The sequence below is a fragment of the Melozone crissalis genome, unplaced genomic scaffold (genome assembly GCF_028551555.1).
Source record: "Melozone crissalis strain CALT ecotype California unplaced genomic scaffold, PUWL_Pcris_2 ptg000016l_1, whole genome shotgun sequence".
Classification (NCBI taxonomy): domain Eukaryota; kingdom Metazoa; phylum Chordata; class Aves; order Passeriformes; family Passerellidae; genus Melozone; species Melozone crissalis.
Genome location: NW_026535794.1, coordinates 43425550 through 43449688, shown reverse-complemented (window position 1 = coordinate 43449688; position 24139 = coordinate 43425550). Strand labels below are relative to the sequence as shown.

Genomic DNA, 24139 nt, shown 5'->3' with positions numbered 1-24139 from the left:
GTGTGGGAAGCTTGGGTTTCCAGTCCAAACTAGCAAGACAAGGAGAAATTTGATAACAAGAGAGGTTAAAAAATAAAATTAAAAAAAAAAAAAATCACCATCAAAACAACCATTCAAAGAACCCAGGAAAATGTAACAGGTGTTGACTGGGAGGTCTGCAAAAGTGAGATTCAACCACAACGACCTCTGCTAGTTTTCTAACTGAATGGAGCACAGACAACAGCTCAGCTATGACAGTTTAAGTAAAAACACTTAATACAATGTGGCACTCCTGTACTGCTTTTCATATTAAATACTGTCTATCCCAGCTTTTTACTAAGTAATGATCACATCAGAAGTTGGAACCAGACTTCTTTCCTAAGCATTTTTTGTGCTTGGAACTGCTGGCAGTGAAAGATTTCAGCCTTAAGGTCTTCAAAAGATGTAAACATATAAATGTCTAACAGCTGTAATGTGAGGAATCTATTTTTCTATGAAAACAGGATTCTTTGCCTCCAATTCTGCATGGCTTTACAGCCAATTTTAGCAGCATTAAGTACAGAGATCTTATGTAACAGAATACTTCCCTCCTCCTGCACTAAGGAGGTTTTGGAGAGCCTGACTGCAGCTCTGGTCTTGTGGCACAGTTCAGAATAAAATGTGAGCCACGTATGCAGGGATTTGGGAAGCTGGAAAGAGGCACCAATTGCCCACGTACCTCAATGGATTCTAATGCCAGTGTGACCTCAGCCTGCAGTCTTCAGCTGGAAGTGGACATTTGGAGGCTAAACTTGCTATGGGAGAAGACTGGTTCCTAGCACTTGAGATAAACTTCACTTGCACAGACTCAAAATGTGGAAAACAAAAATGTTTACTGTAGTGTGAAGAATTTTACATTAACTTTGAGAATAGATACACAAGCTGTGGCAGGGATGAAATACAACAGGACTGCAAAAACAGAATAGAAAATACTTTGGGCAATACTAAGATTCCCATCAAATCAACAATATAAACTGACATTTTAGAGAAAATGGTGCTTTCAGAAATGCTTAGTCACCAAAACTGAAGAGTCCTAGGATTTTTACTACCACTTATTAGCATAATTATCAGACACTACTACTGCCTAACAGCTGCTGGCAAAACATGCCCCGTGCCCTTCCTAGTTTTATTGAACACTTTGTCTAGGGCATACTAAAATCCCAAGTCCCTTGAACAGTTATAAACCCCCACACAGTACAACCTACAGAGAAGCTTAAGAACACATTGTCAATCTACACTGGCAATTCCTTTTCTTCATGCATATTTCAAGGGCAAACCCCTTATCATAATCATCCTGAAAACATCTATGACTCCCATTTTTGAGGGGAAAAAAACCAAAACCAAAAAACACTTAAAGTGCTGAAAAATAATTCTTCACTTCTCAGGGAAGCAGAAGGGCAAGGGGCCAACCAACTCTTTTTGGTCACTGGAATCACCTGCAGAGTCCAAGCCAGACTCAGGAAGGTGTCTAGAAAGGGCTTCCCACTGCTGGGCATTACCATCCCCTTCATGTCATCCATCTGTTTTATAGGCTTTTAGAGGCATGACTCATTTTATTTTCTGTGAGCACCAAGGGAAGAGTGAAGGCTTTCAGACCCCCCACATGCAACAGCTTTCCTGTATACAAAATATTTCTACAATTTCAGCATAATAAAGACCAATACAGATGTTTAAAGATTATGCCACTTGTACTCAAGAGACTGGTTGTATCTAAAGAGCATTTCATTCTACAAAACCGAAGCCAAACCACTCTCTGCAAAAGTCTGGCTTGAATTTCAGACCCCTGACTGGCATGAATTTACACGGGAACATTACTAGTTATTGCTTCAGCCAGGCTGCTACAAAACAATTTACAAAGTCTGTGAAATATGAGCACAGCTTAAACATTTGATAACTCGTCCGGCCTACAAAGGATTTACTGAATAAAAACTTCAGCCCTCCACATCAATTAAACTCCTTAGTGCATTTTTCAATTCTCAGAGTAAACGCTTAAGATTTGGCATATATTATTGGCACAACGTTCTTCAAACACTTAGAAGTTCATGTATAAATATTTAGACTCCCATTATTCAGGATGGGGCACGAGAAGGCCTCAGCCAATCTGGGCAGCTTTCCTGCCAGCACAAATTCCCTCCTTGATTTTCATGCACTGCAGGGAGAGCTGCTTCATTCGGTTATCCAGAGCCAGCCCCTCCGTGGAGCTGCCCCTGGTGCTGCTCCTGTTCTTGTTCGCTCTGTCGCTTGTCTTGTTCTCAGCCCCTTCTGCCCTATCCCCTGCAAAGAAAGGATTAAACTGCACGTTAAACCCAGATTTCATTCTGCAAGTTAAGGTTCAAGCAGGTGCCTCTGCAGCTTCCTTTGCCAAAGCACACAGAAATTACAGGAGCAGGAGCAAGATGCTGTAATAAAACCAAGTTTGCCTTCCAAGCCGTGCTCATCTTGTGCACTGCATCAGCAAATTAGTGAGAACAGCCTTAAAATGGAGCAGACAAGGACAGTGGTAATCCTCTAGTCTGAATTAGTCAGCCAGGGCTGCCAGAGCCTGCAACGAGCTCCTTCTGGCATGTTATTTTTTGTGGGGATTTTGCTTTGCTTTTTTCCCCCCTGGAAAGCAAGACTTTCAAAAAGCAGGACAGTAACTTAAATCAATGAACTCAGATTTTCCTCCAAATAAATGTACCATGAGAATCCCACTGATCACTTATTTAGTGAGAAATCTCAAACCCCTGCACTAAGGCAGAACTGGGGAAGGTTCTCAGCCAGGAGAACAGTAATTAATACATTATAGAAATCACTGTTAACTCTAACACACAGGGTCTTCCACAATTGCCTTCCCCACAGAAGCAGCCAGCAGCTCTGAGCATTCCCTGGCATTTGCCTAGGGGAGCTGGGAAGGTTTTCCTGCTCCCTTTATGAGGCTGAAGAGCACTGGCCCAGGGTGTACCCAGCTGTGCATACCTCTCTCAGCTTCACACTCGGGGGAGGAGGCCCCACTGCATTCGCTGCGGGGGCCCAGGACAGGGAAGATCATCCCAAACTCGGAGAGGGAGACGGGGCTGGGCAGGTCCAGGCTTCCAGGCCGTGTGGCAGGAGGAAACTGAGTGGGCACCTCACAGGGACTCGTAGGACCAGAGCTGAAGCTGGACACTGACTGAGTTTCTGAATCTTCTTCGGACACAAAGCTGCTGCCGTTGTCATCCTCAAACACTTCTGAAGCCACTGCAACGTTCAAAGAATATTCCAGTCAGTAATTCAGCCTCCCCTCCTGCACCTTCCCAGGCAAAGGCAAATTTCAGGTTTGCATCCTCCATACACAGACACACTGCTAACCCATGGGCTGCCCCCTCTGGTTTTCTGCCCCCTGTGCAAATCCTTGGCCTGGTTCTCCCTGGGCAGCAGCACACCTGCCAGCCGGGCCATGCAAGGCCAGCTCTGCACTAGCTACTGCTCCTCATGCCAAGGAGCTCTTGGATTTTTACCAGCCCTGCTGGCCTTGTTCATTTGTGGTTTTCAGTAGACAACTTAGGTTAGAGCCTAATTCCCTGTGTCTGCCTCTCCAGCACTATCTTGATGCCTGTGCAGCCTCCTGGTTATTTAAGGTGCTAATCAGAAAGACACAGGTCCCAAGATTTCTTTTTGAATGAGGATCACCAAACAACACCAAAATAAAACAAAACAAAACAAAACATTATTTTCCCTGCTTGTGTTTGCTCAGATCTGAATTCTAATTAAAGCAAACCCGCTCCAAACTGTCTGTCTGGGTTAAGCTGCAGGGTCCTTATGAACAGCCAGAGGACAAACCCATTAAAGAAAGCTCCATTTTGTGCAACACAAGGGTGTAGATTCTGCTGAAATTCAACACACTTCAGAGGCTCATTGCAGGTTGGGGACCAAAGACTTCTGCACACAAGCAGTCCCACTGGGATCAGAAGGTTCTCTACACACATCAGCCTCTACACCACACAAGAGTGTGCTGGAATCCCACTGGCCTGAAGAAGTTCCAGACACAGCAAGACATCCACAGTGACCTGAGGTTATCTCCAATTCCTCCTCCTGGTGACTCCTGCCATTGTTAGCCAGGCTCAGAATCGCCTTGGAAGAGCAGCAGGAGCAAAGCAGAGGCGTTAACAAAATGGCTCAAAGGAGAAGCTTCAAAGAAGTTCTCCTGTCACCTTGGCAGCCTGGGGCACACAGGCACCACTTGGACACAAAGGTGCCAGCAGAGGCTGTTCCTGCCATTTTTATGGCAGAGATGTTCACCCTCTTCCTGCTGGACTTTCAGATTGCAGAACTGCACTTACAAGTTGCAGAATTCACCCCAAAGGCTTCAAACATAAAATGGATAACAACATTATCCACCTTCCTGAGTCCTCTCAAGGGCATTTCATACTCAGAGAGAGCCTTTCTTGTGGTTTGGATTTTGTTGTTTTGTTTTTAATGAAGTCAAATCTAAGACTGCAGCGGGGCCTTTCTTCTCACTTGCTGTGTTTCACCAATATATGGTGAGCAGTACAGATAACTTTGTGGGGAGAAAGCAATAAAAGGTTTGGCAAAAAAGGTGTTTCCAATTAGAGTCCTCTGCTTGGCAAGAAGCACTGACATCAGGCAGTCTGCACATGGCACAGCTAAACTGGAGCTTGCTTTTCACTGTCTAAAAATCACCATAATGCACAGGAGCATCTGCAAGGGCCAAGAAACTCTTGCTGATGACAAGGTGTTATCCAACTCCAGCAGACAGAAATCAAGATACAAAAGGACCTTGGTGGAAAGCTCCCCCCACATTACAATGAGAACTTAATCCAGGCTATTTTATTATTTAATCCAGTCTGCTAGTCCTGCCCTGTCATAACCCAGTTCTGTGTTGGCACCAGACAATCTGATGTCCTTCCACTCATGTCAGACTGTGCATTCAAAGAGAGGGATGAGCCCATGATGCTGGTCCTTGCCTGCAGCCAGGGGAGGCAGCAAGGAATGTTAACATTAACTTGTCTGGCTCTTTCTGCCCCTATATCCCAGGTCCCTGAACTCCTTCAGCACAAAACACCCTAAAGCTCAGTTACACCTAAGGCTTTCAGGAGGCCTTCTGCATGAGGAGGGGGACTTGTGGGTATCCAAAAGAGGCAATTCCTGCCTAGGCTGGAAAGGGTCCACCTCGGGAATTAAGGGTGGCAGAAGATAAGCAGCCATACTGAAACCTGGCTGCATCAGCTGTCCAGACACAGCCCTCCCTTGCTGCTGCAACTCAGGTCCCAGCTGCACAGCACTGAGTGAGAGCTCCAACACATTGTGCAGAAATTCCTGCCACTGCAGAGGGTGGAGGCCAGCCCAGGCCTGCTTCCCAGCTCCCAAGGCTGTACCATGGACCTCCAAGGCCTCAGTGCCAGCACACACTGGTGTCTATGGGGAAATTGCATCTTCTGCCTTTGGGCACCAGGGTTGTGCAATCATCAACTCCTGCAATCCTGACCTAGACTTTCCCCTGTAGAAACGAAGCTGAAATACAAATTAAACTGGAATTTGTGGGACTGGGCAGCAAGAAAAAGACTTTCTGCATTGAGAAGGGGGAAAAGTGTCCAGGAAGGAGGCAAAAGTAGGCCACATGTAATGCCCATCTATCCACTTTCACCCAGAGCCAGGACAAATGCAAACTCATCATACAACAGACCTTGGTGGCACATGGGGACCTTGTCCTGCAGAGAGCAGAGGTTACCTTGCTTGTTTGGAGCTTCCTTGGAAGTTGTTGCTGTCCCACATTTCTCCTACAGAGCCCCTCAGCACACTGCAGCAGCATATTGCTGCTTCTTCCCTTCCCTAGCTCACAGCACACATGCTCTGCTGAAATCACACCTTGGCAAAAGACTCTGCAGCACAAAGGAGCTTATCCTTACATTCTTCGCTGTGAGCATCACACCTTCTCTACTACTGTAGCCACAACTTTAGCTCCCTGTGCCACAGGCCCAGCACTGGAAGAAGCCCCTGATCCAGAAGGTCTGTTCCCAGACTGGCTGAGTGATCTGCCACAGCCTGCAGCCACCCCAGGAGAGTCACTGCCAGCAGCACCACTGGTGTAGAATTAGACACAAGCTTTGGAGTGTGTTCATTTTACTCCTTTCATACAGCACTGTGCAAAAAACTACAGAGATGTTAAGGGAATGGCTGATGCACTTTAACTCATTACCCTTTCCCTTGAAAACTGCCTATTAAAGAATGTAATCAACTCCTGCAATAACAAGAAGCATCACAACTTAGCCACAGTCCCACAGCAGCCAGCCAGCACATTTCAAAACTGCAGAAGACACAGCCCTAACATCAGCATTTCCTACAATGCCCATGGGATGTTCCCAGCACAGAGTGCTCTGTACTCACTGGAGACGGTGTCTGGCTCCGGCTTACTCGCTGCCAGGTCCTCCACGGAGGCGTTGCTCCCCTCGGCACCCACGCCGCACCCTCGGGGCCCCATGGCGGTGGACCTTCTCCTCTCATGGATCTCATCTGAGATCATCTCCAGATTTTTCAAGGCAGTCTTGTACTCTCCCTTTGCCAGGGCCAGTTTGGCCTGCAGGTCATCCACTGTTTTCTTCAGTTGCTAACAAGGGAGACAGGGATTAGATGGACCTTCACTACAAACGAGGCACAGCACACAGCTCCCTGTTACACGTCCAGGCAAGCACAAACTGGGCTGGTATCTAGGGGATGGCAGAGCTCAGAACTCAGAAGCACCCTGGCCCAAGCAGTGCCACTTGTGAAGGAGACAACAGCAAAGCAAACCACGGGAGCCAGGAGCTGGAACTGTCTCTGGAGTGTGGTCATGGTCCCTGGCTAGGCACAGAGCAGGGGTCCCGTTAACATGGGAGCATGCAGGATCTCTCCTTAACAGGAATGCAGCTCTCAGCCATGTCACTGCTTATCCCAGAGCCACCTCCCAGTCTGCAGGGCACAGCAGGGCTGGGGGCCACCCCTGAGGGGGCTGAGCCTCACTCTCTGCTGAGCATCAAACCCATCGCTTTGCTCACTCAACCTGCAGAGCAGAAAGCAACAAACCTCAAACCCTGGCAGCTGTAACACAGCAGTTCCTGTGTCCCCAGGCACAAACACCACCCTACAGCAAGGGCAGAACTGTTGTGCATCCTACTTCCCAAAGGGGAAACACTGCTTGTGTGTCTGTGGTTCTCTCAATGCCTGCTTTTAATGCACAAAAAAACCATCTGTGCTTTTTCCATACGGTTTACACAATCACCTTGCTTCAGGAGGGCACTGAGCAGCTGCCATGGAGAAGCAACAGGCCCACAAAGAGTGCGCCATGCCCGTGGAAAAAAGGGAATTTCTCAAAAGATGCTTCTGGGCAGCAGGGATTATTGCCTGGCTGCCCGCCCAGGGCAGGCAAGGGCTCAGCTTGATGCAGCAGCAACTGCAGGCAGGCAAGGCAGAGGAGGAGAGAGCACCCAAGCCTGGAACCTGGCAAGGAAAAAGGTGCACACCAGAGTCTCTGAGGCTTACAAAATGCTGCTGAATCTCAGGCAGGAAAGGGCTCACAAAACCTTTGTGGGATATGCCTTGCACCCCAGACAAGGAATGGGAATCCTTTTCTAGCCAGGATCCAACTGACCCCGCACCCCACTGGAGCCTTCCTGCACCCATGGCCAGCAGTCCAAGGCAATGTGCTCCACTCAAACCCTGTGCCCATCCCACACAACAACAGCACTGGCCACCGCCCTGCAACTGTGAGGAGCCACAGTCCCCCATTTTAGGGGCCACATGCAGCAAAAGTCACTCAAGCAGAAAGAGAGTGACTCCTGTATTTGAATTTGTAGGGCTGCCCTGCCCTCCAATCCCATCCCTGGTTGTAACAGCAGGGATTACCATCCCACACAGCACTGCCATGCCTGGCCCAGGGCCACTATGTGCTGTGCCCAAGCACTGGCCAGACATTACTGCACCACACAGAATGCACTGCAGAGATGCCAAAAAGCCCTGGAAGCCCAGCCAGCCAAACCCCAAATCCCTCTTATGCCAAACCCCAAATCAGAAATTCACATCTGCACGGTATTTGAGCACTGCAAGCAGGTTACTTATTCTGTTAATTGATCCAGCCAGTGAACATAAAAGAGCACCCCAAGTACAGTTAAACAGTCTGAAGCATAAAACATAGGGGGGGAAAAAATGAAACCCACAACAAATAAATCCCAGACACATTAAACTACAAGAAGAAAGATAGTCAAACTGTACTCTTTTGGTTCTGACAGAGTTCAAACACTCTTATTTCACACAAGGAAACAAAGACTCTCTTAGTCTTTTATCTTTAAAATGTGCTTAGCAAATTGCTCAAGAGGTTTTGAATTGGTTTTGTATAGAAACACAACACAGTTGTCAGAGCACTTGAGATGTAATTTCAGTATTTACTGTAAGCAGTAGAGTTTCAGATGGATGTGAATTACATACGTACCTCTAGCTGAACATAGTACTTCGCCTTGAGTTCAAAATAAGGTCTGTGGAAAAACAAAGAAGAGTTGTTTACAATCACTGGGACTGAATGCCATGTACTGGCGTGGGAGTTGCTCTCCTTGTAGCATTAACACAGCTATTTTGTGTATCACTGCAATCCCAGGAGACCATATCCAGATGATGGAACACCTACACATGCTCTCAGTGTCTCTCTCTTACTCCCTAATGCATCTATTCCTCTTGGGTCCTTTGACCTAAATACAAATTGCGAAATTCCAGTTTTTGGACTTGACAGCATAATTCCTCCAGGCCTAGATTCTGCAAGATAATTAAATGTAACATGCAACTCCAGGCACAGGCATCCTCTCTCTACCCAGCTACTTTCTGAGCCCACAGCACATGTGAATTACTACAGAACCTTCTCTGTGCTCAGGTGTGGGGGGTGGAGGGGCAGCTCTTGGGTTTTCCAGTGAAGGAGAGGGTGTGAAGGGAGGTCAGAGCACCCCACACAAGGGCACAGCACCTTCCTACAGTGGCCCACCAGGCACTTCCCTAAACTTGGTATAAGATTGCAAGAGGACAGGGGTACAACAGGGGCAATGCAAAGCCTAGAAACCACTTTCCACCCTCAAAGTTTTGAAGCCCACAAGCCAATATTGTCTGATACAACTCTGAGCAGGAAAAAGAAAATAATAGCCCTGCTATTTAGCAAGGCTCACTACCCTCCTCCCCTCTCAGAAGCTCTCCTGGAAAGTAGGGGAGAGATAAACAATCAGATATGGCTTTACATGAAAGTAGAAATGTGAACTACCCCTGTTGTGTTTCTACCCTGACAGCAAGGCTCTTCTGAGCTCTAAGCCCTACTGCAGCTGCATTTTGGACTGTGCACTAGAATTCAGGAGTGTGAAACTGTGGCTTTCTGAACCTATATTCTTTGAAGGGTTGAATTCACTACACGGTCACAGACAAAATAACTGAGTTGTGTTTCCATTAGAGTAGGTGATTTCCAGCTCTGATATTTTTAAGCACCCTTCCACCATCACCAGGAGCACACAGCCAAGTCTCAATGCTTCCAGTGACACCAATCCAGCCAGAATGCACTTCAGCCTCCCCTTAGTGGGACATCACCCTGCCAAAGGCTACACAGATGCACTGCCAGGCCAAATGAAACACTGCAGCTGAGAATTTGGGTCCAACAGATAAAGGACTCCTACAGCCCTACCCCAAAGCAATGGTAGCACACAGATATTGGCAGATATTGACAGAGTGGTGTTGCAGGGAAACATGCACAGGGAAAGCAGTGAAACCCACTCACCTCAAGTGACCTGATTCTCAACCTTCCTTACCCTGGTGCCAGCCGGGAGGGAACACCCAGGCTCAAGTCCTAACCTCCCACCAGCTTCCACAAGCCTTGGGAAAGGTCCCCTCTCTATCAGTGACAAGCACAAGTGTTTGCATGGTGTGAAAAAGCAACCCACACATGCACACAAACACATCCCTGTGCACACAGGAGCAGGAATGTCTCACTGCAACAGGTGAGGGAACCCCAGCCCAGCAGCACAAGGAGACCACGAGCCTGGTGTGCAGGAGCTCACATGAACACTCCTGCTCACTCATGGCTCACACACAGCTGGCCACTGGTGCCAGCAGGAACCAGGGCACTGCCAGAGACACTCCCACGTCCCAGGGTCCCTTCATTCCCTGACATCCATGGCCCTGCAGCCACTGGGGGCTGGTCTGTAACTCTGCAGGGCAGGGAGCTGCTCTCTGGTGTCCTACAGCTGAGCCCAGGGCACTGCACTGCACAAAGTGCTTTTCAAGGCAGTGACAGGATGAGTGAAAGGCACTTTGCCCAAGTCACCAGAGCAGAAAGTGACTTCCAAAAACCAGCTAACACAGGCAAGTTCATTATCCCCAGCTCAGAGGCACTGAGCCAGAAGATCTGGTAACTGTTAAGAACATGCAGCCGTATGCACATTCATAGATCACAAGCAAGTAAGCACCCAAAAACTAAACTAAAAGCAAAGCCAGAACAAAACTATCCAATAATCCTTTGCTCATCAACTTTACCCAGCAAATAATCTAAATTACTTTCCTCCAGGATGCCCCAGTCTTGCTTTCAGAACAGTAATGCTTTAAGCATCTTAATCTCAACTGAAGCAAGGAGCAAATGCAAATCATTTTCTGCCCAAAAGAGCACAAATCATTCAGTGTGTCTGTCCACAAGTTTAAAGAGAGAAGATGAAATAAAGGCCAGAAAGGCCAAAGTGTTACAGCCAGTGCTGCCACACTCGCAGGGAGGAGATCAGAGCAGGATGCTGGTGTTAAACCCCCCCTGAAGAGCAGCTAGAGGCCAGCTACACCCTACAATACACACAGCTGCAAATTCAGCAGCCTCATTTCCCAGTTTCTGCAGCCACTTGACAGCACTGATGTTTTCAGCTCAGCTGCAATTTTCCTTTATGTGAAAATTGCAATGCTGGGAGACAACTGACCTTTCCAACATCCCTATATAGCATAACTTCAAAGACATCCACGACTGTTTGTGCCACCAGGCATCTTTCTTAGAAATGGCATTTCTGTACACCCTTTATTAAAGGATGTCCAAAACACCCTACCTAGATGGTTTATGCTGCAATCAGCCCTGCTGTGAGACGAAAGAATACACTGGGATCCTTCCACAGAAGTGGAAACCAGCTTGGCCTGAGGACACTGACACAACACACCCCTCTGAGGATAGTTCCAGCAAAGAAATGAAAACTCAGAGGCACGTCACACAAGAGGCAGCTGGGAAACCAGGCTCCACACCATGATAAAAAGCTGTGTGGGACCCCACTGACAACTTAATCATGGTCTTTATTTTAAATCTTACTGCAAGGAAGGAGCTCCTGGCAGCCCAAACTGTTCTCAGCTATTGCCCTTATCCAGAGGGATCTGTCATTTGGGGATCTGATGATGGTTTTCACAGCCCCTGTGCAGTGCTAGACAAACAGCATGCAGCTCATTCTAGAAGTCACACCACTACACTGTTTCAGCAAACATGCTTGAATCTTGCTTGAGAAGTGCTAATCCTTTCCTGAATTGAGCAAACACCAATCAAAATAGAATTTTAGTTGACCGATTTCACCAAAACGTCATTTTTAGATGGAGGGGATTAAAAGATAAATACAGCAAGCAGATTGTTTAGACAAGCCACAGTCTGGAAATATTAGGAAAAAAAAAAAGACTGTGAAATATAAAGAGGATTAATAATTGGTAGTAAACAGGGCCAAAATTTTAAACAGGTTCTGAGCAAAAAGCTGTTTCACTTCTCTGCAACAGAGCCAAACTGCACAACAAATGCAGACACAATTATTAATGACACAAGCTGCTTAGCTATTCCTTCTGACGGGTGTTTCCTTCCCCCAGAACAGCTCTCACACAGCTTTGCCATGGCAGCAGGAGGAAGTAAACAAGCCTCGTGTACAGCACCTTACACCCGTGCAGTCTCGCACCTTTCAGCTTTCTGCCACTTGCTTTGTTGCTCTCCTAACTAAAAATAAGAACTGTGAACAATCCTAGGCTGTGAAACATCCCCACAGAGCTCTGCAGACGGCACTTGTGTGGATCGCATGTGCCTGTTCCTCAAATCACACACCACCAAGGAGTTCAGTGCACTAGAACAAGACCAGGATGCTGCTCAGAAAAGGTTTCTTTATCCCAATTAGGTGTTTCAAAAGTCCATTAAGTCAGGTGTTTCAAAAGGCACTCAGAAGGACAACAAGGACAAATACCAGTGCCAATTGTGCTGTGAGGCTGCTACACACAGAGAGGAACCCAAAGAGCAATACACTTCCACAAGTCCAAAAACCCTGTAGGACAGGTATTTCCCCCAAACAGTTTCACCACTAAACTCCTCTCCAAACACAAAACATACTTGGATTTATTGATGGCTCTTTTCAGCTTCTTCTCCAGTTGTTTCATCCTTCCCATGGCAGCATTGTATTTGGCTGCAGTCTCCTTGTGAACCAGCTCACTTCTCGTTTTGGTCTGTTCTGCCTCCATGACCTTCAAGAGGGGGATAAAAAACAGGCTGAGCAGCAAGACACAGTGATCCACTTCTTATCATTTCAATTAACAGCAACTCCATAATCTCTCCTATCAGCTTATGTCAGGAAAGTGAGGGTACAGAAAAAATTACTCCCAATGAACCTACTTAAAAGCCTTTCCCAAAAAGAGCAGCAGGTCTTCAAATACTGCAATTTATGACAAATAGTGTGTAAATTATGACAAAGGTGTTACAGCTTTTCACACAATCTCTCTTACAGGAAGTTTAGAAGACCCTCAGCTTTTGGGAACATCAATTTTTTAACCCAGTTAGATATTCACAAGTGGAGCAACACTAGCAGAAGTCAGCAGTCACATTCAACAGCAATGTTTGTTTCCTCCTGCTCCTCTCCCTCCCTGACATTCCCAGCAGAGAGCCTGCTGGTTGCTCAGCTCCCAGCTGCAGCCCCACCACTCTGGGAAGGGCTGGACACCAACCACAGCAGAGGGAGGACTCATACACAGTTTGGCCTCAACAACCAATCACTAGAAAACTGTGTCCAAGATGGCTCTTCCCTGAAAAACAGCTGACATGCCTGAAATCACAGTTTCAACACTGAAAACGCAAAGGTTCAAGCCCTGAGCTGACACTCCCACCATGCAGGTGAGGAGAGTTATGCTGATGACCAGCCCCCCATCCTCATGTATCAAGATATCTAGAACACAAGTCTGATAAGGAGCAGCTGAGGGAGCTGGGGGTGCTCAGCCTGGAGAAAAGGAGGCTCAGGGAGACCTTACTGCTCTCTAAAATCTCCTGAAAGGAGGGTGCAGCCAGGTGGGAATCGGCCTCTTCCCTCCAGTAACAAGCTACAGGGAAGAGGAAAGGCTTCAAGTTGCTCCAGGGGAGGTTTAGATTGCATATTAGGAAATTTTTTTCACTGTAAAGGGTTGTCAAAAGCATTGGGAAAGTAAATGTCTCTCCATTAGCTGCACTGCTGGTATCCCACAGCCACGCTTTGCCAGTAATTTTATCCAGGGTATTTTATTGTTCAAATTTGAGATGTCAGAGGTGTACTGCAATCACTCTTTACTGCTTACAGTAAATACTGAAATTACATCTAAAACACAGAAAATGTGTTTTATTTGGTGCACTAGCAGTCAAGATCCAGGCAGGGAGGTGACTGATTTTTTTGAAGTCAGGAAAGTGGTGACACCTCTTTGTTGGTCTGGCAATGAAGGGAAAGCAGGTGGATTTTTTCAGCTTCCTGTTTTGCAGCTATGAAGGTATTCACACAAAAAAATGGCAGGACTTGATTCCCTCCAGTACTGGATTTTGAAATACCTCAGCTGTGATTCCAACTACTGCACAACTTCACATCAATTTGCTCCACCTGCCTCCCACCACCCAACTACATCTGAGCTCACATATGCAGAGAGAATATTCAAAATATCTTGATTTTAAATAACCTCACCCACAAAGCTTTAATTTTTTTTTTTAAGGTGTGCTAGTCCTCCCAACCCTCAGGCTGAACTGGACAAGGAAAAGAGATGTCCAACTCTGACTCACTGGGATCAGTGTTCCTCTCAGGAAAACTGTCACATTGTCCTTTCTGATGCTCAAATGAAAGAGTGAAACTGCCAAAGCCATCAGCATCAACCTGGAGCTCTCACTGCCACACTTTTTGCTCATCTGCACACACCACTCATTATTAAAGAAAGGAATTCCTAGAGAACTTTAAACTGTGAGAAATAAGTTTTTCAAAGTATCTTCTGATCAGATATAAAATAATATACCCAACCCCCAACACCCTTCAACTTTCTCATATATATAAGGCATTAATTTTCAAAGAAAGGAGCCTTTTTTGTTGTTTTTCCCCCTATCAGGCTCATAACATTCTCTCCTGCATCCTGAAAAATAAACTGCAGCCTCTTATCTCAAACAACTGTTTTAAAGTCAGCTGGTGCAAAGACCTGCCTTAGTGAAACATGTCAGACAAGGCTGGTTTTAATGTGGGAGTCTCTTAAATCAAACTGCAGTCTCCAAAGACTGCACAGAAGGTGGCTCATGGCTCATCTTCCTTCTAGTGTGGCAAGGAAACTGCAATTTAAAATCGCTGCAAGCTACAAAATAATGGAGCAACAGGAATTTGCCAATGCTCAGTTACATGTCAGTCCCTCACATCCTTTCTTAGGGCAAAATTAGCATAAACTTTGATATCTGGGATAAATCACATGGTAAGTATGACCAACACCAGAGTCATAAAGCAGGTTAAGTGTCCAGTACTGTGCTGATTTTTCAAATGTCTCATATCAAACATCACAGAAATGCTGAACCCTGCAGAACTGGGATTTGAGGATGACACATTGCAAACGCCTCAAAACATCTGACAAAATGTGGAATTTGCTACCAGCCATATACACCCACATTCATTACCTTGTTCAGAAAGAAGGGGGGGGGGGGGGGGGAAGACTATATACTTCATGCTTTTGAGAAATCAGTGATGTAAGAAAATCTCTCTCCCCACCCCCCCATAGCCTTGTTTTCCTGTGGGAATTCTGTTCTCCTGCTCACATTATCCACCCAAGTCTGCAGAGACTGCCTGTCCCCTTTTCCTGGGACAGCAGCTTGGGGTGCATGCCTGAGGCTGAGGATATTACCTGGGGGACTGTAAGGTGCCAGGATGTTACTTGGGGGATTCTAAGGTGCCAGGATATTACCTGGGGGGTTGTAAGGTGCCAGGATATTACCTGGAGGATTGTAAGGTGCCAGGATGTTACCTGGTGGATTGTAAGGTGCCTCTGCAGTGATTCATCACCTGCCAAAATGCATTTAAGCACTTCATTCAAACAAGAAGAAGCAAGAGAGATCATCCTCCCTTCCAAATAGCTTTAAATGCCCATCAGGGCTGGCAGACAGGGCTGTCTGTCCATCAGGGCTGGCAGACAGAAACTGCAAATGATGCTGCCACCTCTGCAGCTGGGAAGTTCAATGTAAGACCAGCCAGCCAAGCTCCCCACCTCCTTAAGAAGGCTTAGAAATAGACAGATAGGCTTGTGTAGGAAAGAAGTACTTTTTATTAGAGCTAATAATACATTTGGTGAAAAGATTGCACGGTCATATGGACTTGTAAACAAGCTCTCAGTCACAGTTGCCAAATAAGCTGGTTTGTCTAACCCAAGTGCTTCTACCACCCACCTTGCCTTGCAGATGCTCCTAAGCCAGCACAGATGCAGCAGCATCACTTAGAAAAAGGCAGAAAAATAAGTGAGGATGACACCTCTTCAAACAAAGGCTGCTCAGGACACATCTCACCTCCTGGCATTGGACCTGCCTTTCAGCTCACCCTCAGGGTGAGCAGGGGACACAGTCTGGGACAAAAACAGCAGGATGGATGAACTTCCAGGATACCCACACACCCACCAGACATTCCTGTAGCCCTTGCCTGTCCCCAGCTACTGGATCCCTGGATCACCTACCCCAGGCAGAACTCACTCTCCCAGGCAGCACAGGCTGTAAGATACAAGTAATGGGAAACAGAGCAGGCAAAAACCCCCAACACAGGGATTGATCAATTCCTCTTCTCTCCTTCCCTACTCTCTACTTCCTACCCAGCTGTCGGGAAAAGGAAGGTCAGTGTAGAGTATATATTTACCATCAATAAGGCTGTACAAGTAGCTTTGTTCCACCCAAAATGTTCCCACAATCAGAAGTAAAAATGGACTCAAGGCAAAATTTCAGTAATAATAACAGACGCAAAAGAACAATTTTATCAGTAGAGCTGAGCAAAGCTGACCATCTAAGCAAGAGATTTACTCTGAAGGACTGTTTCTTTCACAAAACATTAAATTGATTGTTCTTCTAGGGGAAGAATTAAAAATAAGAGAGGAAAGAGACAATGCAGTATCAGTAAACCAGGAGAAGGGAATCGACAATAAGAGGGATCACAAAAAAATCACTGCATTTGCAGGATAAAGTGACAGAGAGATCAGGACAAGACAAGGTGTGGTTTGTTGTTTTTTTCATAGACTTTTCTTCTCCCCATTTTTCCTCTAAGTTTTTCTAGCTGCAGGAAGTCTCTCTCCTCTCTACATCATGAAAGCACCCACACATTTTACACTGACAGATGGTACTTCACTGTGTAATATCAAAGGGAGCTTCACAAGCCAAATTAATCCAAGAGGGAGCATGCCTCCTCCCTCTTTACTCTCCCCTCATCCTCTCTTTTTTAAAATGTCTCATGATCAAGAGCCAAAACATTTCTTCTCCCTGCCAGAATTTATGAACTCAACGTATCTCAGGAAAGACTGTAAAAGCAGAACCTTTTTTAAGACTGCAGATTGCATCAGCAATTAGAAATTAGCAATTTCTCTTGAAATTCATGAAGCATCTTCCTTTTTGCTCCAGCTTGTGTCAAACTAGATGTAACACATCTGTCAATACTTTCCTTTTGTACATCTTTATGAATTCTTTTCAATAGGAGCATAAATGTAAAGATCTTTTTCCTCCATCCCTCCAAAATTCAATATCCTTTGGTCCTGTCACAGGACTGTCTTTCACAGCCCTGCTCTCTGCACCCCAAACTGCAGCATTACAATTCAAGGTACAAACAGGCTGGAACCACTAGCAAAAACATCATCTCCAAATTTTAAAGAGACACTGCAGTTACCAAAATCCTGGTAGCCAATGGCTAAGAGTGAACAGTACTCTTCCTCCCAAGGCAGCTTTAGAGCTCATCAAGCCTGTCTACATTTCCATTCTAATCAACAGAGAATGTATCTTTTAATGAACTTGCCCCTCTGGCCACACGAATTGCTCTCCAGACACCACTTACTGAGCAGATCATCTTTCATCATAATGGAAATTTGGCAAGCAATGGTGATACACAGCCAGGTTCCAGACATGACACCATGAGCTAAATTCCAATCTAAGTGTCATTACACTTCTCAGATCTCTGGAAAAATGGACATTTAGGAAAAAACCCCAGGACTTTACCCCAAAATACACATCAAGTTAAGTGCAGAAGTGGGCAAAGCAGCTGCCTGACTTGCAGGATTGCACCACTGCCCAGTGCTTCTCTGTGGTGAACACTCAGCTCAAGCACAGACATTTGCAGGGATCAGCTGCATCTTCACAGGCAGGTAGGCAGGAATCCAGCTCCTATTTATGCTCCCAGCCTCCTTTGGAAACATAGCTCAAACTGCGAGGTGCTAAGAAATTTCTGAGTGATAGCCTATACTCCATGTACATGTTCATGCTGGATCTGCCTGTTCCATGAATAGAATAATTTTCCACACATTATGCTCCCAGCTCACCCAGGAAAAACAAAATTTCAGTAACTGTCCCATTTTGCATCAGCTGAATTGTATGATTTTCTAGATCAGTGGCTACAAAAGTCTTGTTTGCAGAAGCCCAATAGGTCATCACATTAAAAATAGTGTTAATAGCTTTTCAGACTATCAAGACAACCCTTATCTCTATTTCCTCCCAGTGAGGGTCTGGAAACAGCATTTCCTGTTTGGTACCCTGGAACCCAAGTCTTTGTCTATATCCATCAGGTCAAGTGCAAAAGTAACCTGGCAGCATTTCCACACATAGCTGTGTAAAAAATCAGTTTCTCGTTTGTTCTCTCGCCTACCCTTTTCTTTATGCTTTCTGTTTACAGTGTTTGTCAGCTACCAAGCTGCTACAGGGCTCAGGTTTGGCTCCAAGTTTCAAATTCATTCAGTAAAGCCTGCTCCCTCTGCCTAAGAACAGCAAATAAAAACACTTGACTCTGGTCTGACATTTCTATCAGGAGAGAAACAAATGAATCAAGTAGCCCACTTCTAACATTTAGCTCAGAGGTGCTTTTATGCACTTGAGTCCTTGCTTGTAAAAGGCCTGGAGCAAGATTATTCTCTGCCCACTACAACTGTCATCTAAAAATGCATGCAAAAAAAGCCAGAAAATCCAAATAACCATAGTGCCAAAGCTTTCTCCAAGAGCAATTTTATATGTGCCAGCAGAAGATGTCTATTCCTTAACCCTCAGCCTTCATCCACAGAACAGTTTTTTTCCATGAGTGACTTCTAATGTAATTCATAGTTAATGATCTGAGTTGTCAGCAACACTGTAGCAGTCAAGGAGAACTTTTGTTCTAGAAGATTTCATTCTCTAACCTCTTTTCACCCATAACCTGGTAGGCAATGCCAATGTTTTCTCCTCCCTGAGATCCCAATCATTCTGTTTGCCTCACTGAACACTGAGCACTTCATTAATTGCATGCACTGAAGCCAAGGGAAGCCTTCACCCCACTCTTAGAGAAGACACAAAACTCAGTCAAGCACTCCAAACAAACTAAGGCTGGGTGTGCTCAGTCAGGACTTCCAAGAGCATTTTCACCCTTCTTGGCTCTGGCCTCAGCCTCAAGACCTCCACCACAGCCAACGAAAATCACAAGACAAAATTCCATGGAACTCTCCCAAAACCTGCTGCACCATGGAAAGGGGCAGATGGGTGCTTTCTGGCAACTGAGTTTGCCCAGACTATTTTAAGCACTGGGAATTGTTGCTTTCCAAGTTTTCCATTCATGGAGCCCTCAGCTGCTCTACACAGTCCACTCAGTGCCCAGGAGATTTTACAGCTGCAGTGAGTACACCTAAGCACCCCATTTACTGCTCAGCTGTAACAACTCAGAGGCATTATGGCTTGAACCAGCCCCCCAAGAAGGAGCTGTCCTGCAATCACTGACAGCACCCATCAACACCATCAGCACAACTCCACCAAACACTGCCAGCAGCCAGCTGCTGCTCTGGATCACTGGGTTTGCTCATCTCAGGTGCACACCTCTCACACACTGTGAGGGAACCATCAAGGGTTGTAGAAGGACACAAGGATGCCTTTGAAATAGCCAAGGGAAATAAGAATTCATTTGTACCCTCAGGTTGCCATTGTTTCTTTCGCCACCCACCCCAACACAAGTTTTTGTTCTGCCAGCTAGAGAGAGGTAGGTGGCAGATGTGACTGCTGTCACTGTCCACCAAAGCTCAGCAGTTTAGCAGGCAGGAGCTCTGAGCAACTCCTTAAACACTTCTGGTTTTCTCATCTGTCAATTCTGAGAATCAAAAATTATCTATTTCTGGACTTAGTTCATATGGAGCAGGAATTACAGCCAGGAAAAATGACAGCTGGCACACACACACTGCAAAGGTGGGGCTCCCCTTATAAACAAAGAGGTCACCACATCTATTGCTGCAAATACCAAATTATAACAGGGACAGTAACACAAACAGTACCCTGGAGTTCCTCTTCTCATTACTATATACCAGGTTTTCTATCTCTCCCCCACACACAGCAAACTCCCTTTCTGTTCCCTGTTTCTTCATCAGGCAGCTGGATTTTAAAATTCACTCTGAAATAGAGGCTTTCTTTCAACTGAGAAGCTTCTGCAACAGAATAGAGCAACTGTTGCACTGAGGGCTGCAAGACAATATGAGCATTGTATGGCATGATAGCATGTTTGGAATAGCAAGTTCAGCTTCACTGGCATATTAAGTACATGCAGAACAAAGGTTTTTAACTTGGATTTTTGGTTCTTTTATGTTAAAAAAAAAAAAAGGCAGAAAGGTTTATTTTAACAGAGAGAAGACAAATGACAGGAAAATTCTTCCTGACATCTGCTAGAAAGAATACTGTCTCTCTTTGTTAGTGCACCTCTTCTGTAGGTTTAAGAAGACTTTACAAAGGAGGCAGGACCTTGTCTAAATTCCAAAGTTAATTCAGGATAAAGCAGCATGCAAGCTTAAAATGCAACACACGATTTTGAGTAATTCTACATTCAAACACACGTTTCTGAAGCAAAGTGACTTGTCCAATGCAGTCCATACAAAGAACAGGTTATACTAAAACTGGAACATGTCCCTGTTTTGCCAGGGTAAACACTCCCATAACACACATATTCAGGAATAGGCATCCCCACTCAATTGTTCTGGCACAACTCCAAATGCAGACATGCCTTAAGACATTGTTTATCCCTGTAAAATAGATGGTAATAGCTTTTTTAAAAATTTCTGTAGAGAGCTACTCCACTAGTCTAGCACCACCAGGCAGAGAACTAGAGTTGTCCCAGAAGCAGCCAAGGCCCAGAGACCACTCAGGCTTAGGCTTCACCATTCCCATGGCTTCATTTCCTACATGTCAGGTATCTGGACCAAAAGGAAAATCTGGTCTTTCAGAAACTGGGCCTCATACACCACAGGGGAACACAAAGCCTGGAGAAGGCAGGTGCTGGGGCAGGTTGGTGTTACCCTCTGAGTAGCGTGGTTGAGCATCTCCTGCCAGGCAGAGTCAAACTGGCGCTTGTCATCCTCCAGCAGCCGCTGCTCTGCGAGGGAAATGGTCTCCTTGGCAGCACGCAGCACTTCCGTGGCCCTCTGGAAGTCCTGAGTCGCCCTCTGAGCCTCCAGCTGAGCCTAAAGGGGAAAAAAACGTCTGGGAATAGAGGCAAAGAAACTCTCACAGTCACATTTGGAAGATCTATGACACAAATCCCAAGACTTTTATGAAGAGCCACACCGGCGTCACTGTTTCCCAAACTTTTATTTGAAATGACAGATTTCTCACTGCAGTAAGTCCTGCCAAAGCAGCACTTCCCACCCAAAGAGGTCATTTGCCAAGAAGTTTAATTTGTAGCTGATGGCCTACAAATAAGCACCTGGCTGAGAGATAACATCAAATGATGCAGGTTTAATCACTGATGAACAAACCAAAAGAAAGCGAAATGGCAAACTAGTGGCATGGCAAGAATACACTGAGAACGGCACTCCCTGAGTTTAGTCAGGGTGGATTTTTATCTGATACACCATTAATCACGCTGAGGAAATATTTAGGAATTATTAGCTTGCTATAAAGAATAAACAAGTTCTCTGAGATGGTGATTGCTTCATTCTTTGGGTGTTTTTTTACTTTGCTATCGCTGGTACACAACTGGTACACTAAGTCCCCAGCACACAGACACAAGAATAACCACGGGAATTTAAAAAAAAAAAATTACCTGTACTTTTCTATATTACCTATTTCACAGATTTTTATTTAAAGCAATATTTTTGAGCTATTTTGCTCAGAAATACAACCCTTCCAATGTAAGCCTCACACACAATCAATTGAACATCCAGCACCGTGTAGAGAGATCTCATTTACACTTCAATGATTTTTCAGAAATAAACTGGAATTACCCAGTACATACCTATGAAAAACATCTTTGACCAGACATAACTGACAGAACAAAATAATGAATAAAACTTTAGGTATCATGATATGCACAGAAGGAGTCTGACAATCAAACATGAGAAAGGACTTTATCTTCTTCAGTGTAGTATTCTGTATGTCAAAGTCTTATGAATAAAGGAAGAGGTTTTAGCTTGAAGAAATGGTGATCATTTGGGAAGTGGCTAAAAATTCCTGATATAAAATAAGTTGAACAACAGTGTATTTCTCCAGCAAACAGCTGGCTACACCCCCTCAATGCCAGTTGCAAACATCTCCACACTTGAGACAACACAGTTTGTAAAGGTAATGGAAAAAACCCTCCCTCCCTGCCCCATGGCAGGGGAGATGGACTCCTAATTTAAACACAAGTCTCAAAAGGAAATAAAGCGCACTAAGTTTCCCTCTCCATGTCCTGAAATAGCAGCAAGCTCTTCTTACTTCCTTTCCTCTCTCACATGGAGGTACTTCACCCCAAGGTAACCATGCAAAAATAGGAATTATTGTCAGAGGTCCTTCACTTACAAGCTGGAGAGGGAAATAAAAATCATCACAATCAGAGCAGTAATTTCCTTCCAACCAAGGTCCCTGATGCATTTCCTTCTGAAGAGGCTGGTGACGTTTTCCACAGAGAAGTTAATCTAAATATCCCCTTTGTTGTTTTCCAGCCATTTTACACCGTATCACCCTGCCCACAGCCTTTGTGAAGAGCCAGGGCACTAAAAGTGTTAATTTCCATGCAGAACTGCACATTCCAAGGCAGCACAGATCCTTTGGGCCAAGGTTAGTGCGTGCACGGCATCCTGGTAGAAGTTCAATGACAACATTACCTCTTTTCCTCTCTGAAAAAAACCCCACATGTTACACCTCCTTCTCACCCCAGTCACCAGTTGCCTGCTTCAAATATATTAATACATTTTATAAATTCAGAATAAGCCTAACTGTAGAATGTTTTATTTAGCCACTAACTTACCTTAACCCAGCAAGCACAAAAATTCGCCAATACAAAAAAGCCATCTGAGGATCTTTAAACAAGGCTCAGCTTGGGCTTCCAAAAAAGAATACAGCAAAAAGCCTGAATACAGCAAAAAGCTTGAGTGTAGTCCCCAAAATACCTACTAAATTTTCTAAAATCTCACAACTTTCTTTTTTCTATCCAGTAAGTTTGACCTAGTAAAGGAATCAAATACAAATTAAAGGTCAAAAGTTTCCATAACAGTAGTTTGAGATGGGATTTTAAGATAGGAAATAAAATGCAAGACTCCAGTGAGAACCTGCACCAAGTACTGCAGAACAATGCTGAGGATGCCTGGAGGAAGAGCAAGACCAATTTCCATGGAAGACTCTACAAGAGGGAGCCAGGTCCCAGCAGCTTCCAGCAACAAGGCTGTGAAGCTTCTGCTGCATGAGCAGGCCTGCCCATGTGAGAAATGAGTTACAAACACACAAAACCAGACTGGAGACCCATTCCAAGCACAGCCAGAACCTTCTCAGCAAGCAACTGCTTTGGAAACTCAGCACAGCCAGATCCCAGGGGCAATGCAAGCACAGAAGTGCACTTTTCTCACCATAGTGCATCAGCACTTGGAAGTTTCTGTTGGCACACGTACCTGGGTCAGGGAGTAAGACATCTGAGTCAGGAAAAAAGCCTGCAGAGCATTAGGAGCTGAGATACTTAATCCCCATGGAAAACAACACTTAGTGGTAGCTTGCAGTACTAGCAGCCCTTCTGATGAAGGCCTTAATGGCCAATTGACTCTAAAACAGGAAAACTGTCTTTATGATAAAAAAAAACCAGAAGCCAAATTTACAATTTAGTTAGATTTCTGCTTGCACCTGGACCTGTAGGACAGTGACAGCTGGAGCTGTTAACAGGCAAGCCCACAGTTCTAGGCCCATAATCCATTCAGATTCATGCCCTCTAACTGGGTGGGTAAATGGAAAACTGAAACAAAATCACACCTAAACACTCCCTCCCAGCTGCATTTGTTGAATACTGTTCTGCAGTGGCAATTTGGAAACACTGTTTTGTTTCTGAGCAACATAGTAGTCCAAACAGAAATTTAGCTCCAACAGTTATCTGAAGTCAGTCTACAGTCTTTAATTTAAGCAGCTTCCTGAAAGTCTGAGAAAGAAAAAAAAAATGCTAGGGTAAAGAATGATACATTTGTCATTAGGAAAACATCAACAGGTTTGTGGCTTTGCCAATGTGAAGAAGAATATTCAAACACTTTCTTTTGTGTTCTAATACAGTTACCCAATAATTAGCCCTCATTTAAAACTGCCTCCAGCATGTACAAGTTGTTCTGCACCACCACCAAGAGATTGCTCTCAGTCCTAAGCCCACAGGTCACTCCATTTGATGGAAAAGAGAGTAGCCATGTTCTTCATGAGATTTTAAAACCACAG

The 24139-nt window shown here is 45.2% G+C and overlaps 1 protein-coding gene across 1 annotated transcript in view; it reads right to left on the bottom strand.

Annotated features, from left to right (window-relative positions):
• Positions 1–832: 832 nt before the first annotated feature.
• The window catches only part of SH3BP5 (SH3 domain binding protein 5), a 50922-nt gene continuing 27615 nt past the window's right edge, over positions 833–24139 (bottom strand). The window contains exons 4-9 of the mRNA XM_054273639.1: positions 20773–20937; positions 12377–12507; positions 8462–8504; positions 6385–6604; positions 2977–3237; positions 833–2292 (exon numbers count right to left, since the gene is read on the bottom strand). Coding sequence (XP_054129614.1) covers positions 2111–2292; positions 2977–3237; positions 6385–6604; positions 8462–8504; positions 12377–12507; positions 20773–20937 — 1002 coding nt within the window. The 3' untranslated portion in view covers positions 833–2110. The remainder of the gene's footprint in view (positions 2293–2976; positions 3238–6384; positions 6605–8461; positions 8505–12376; positions 12508–20772; positions 20938–24139) is intronic.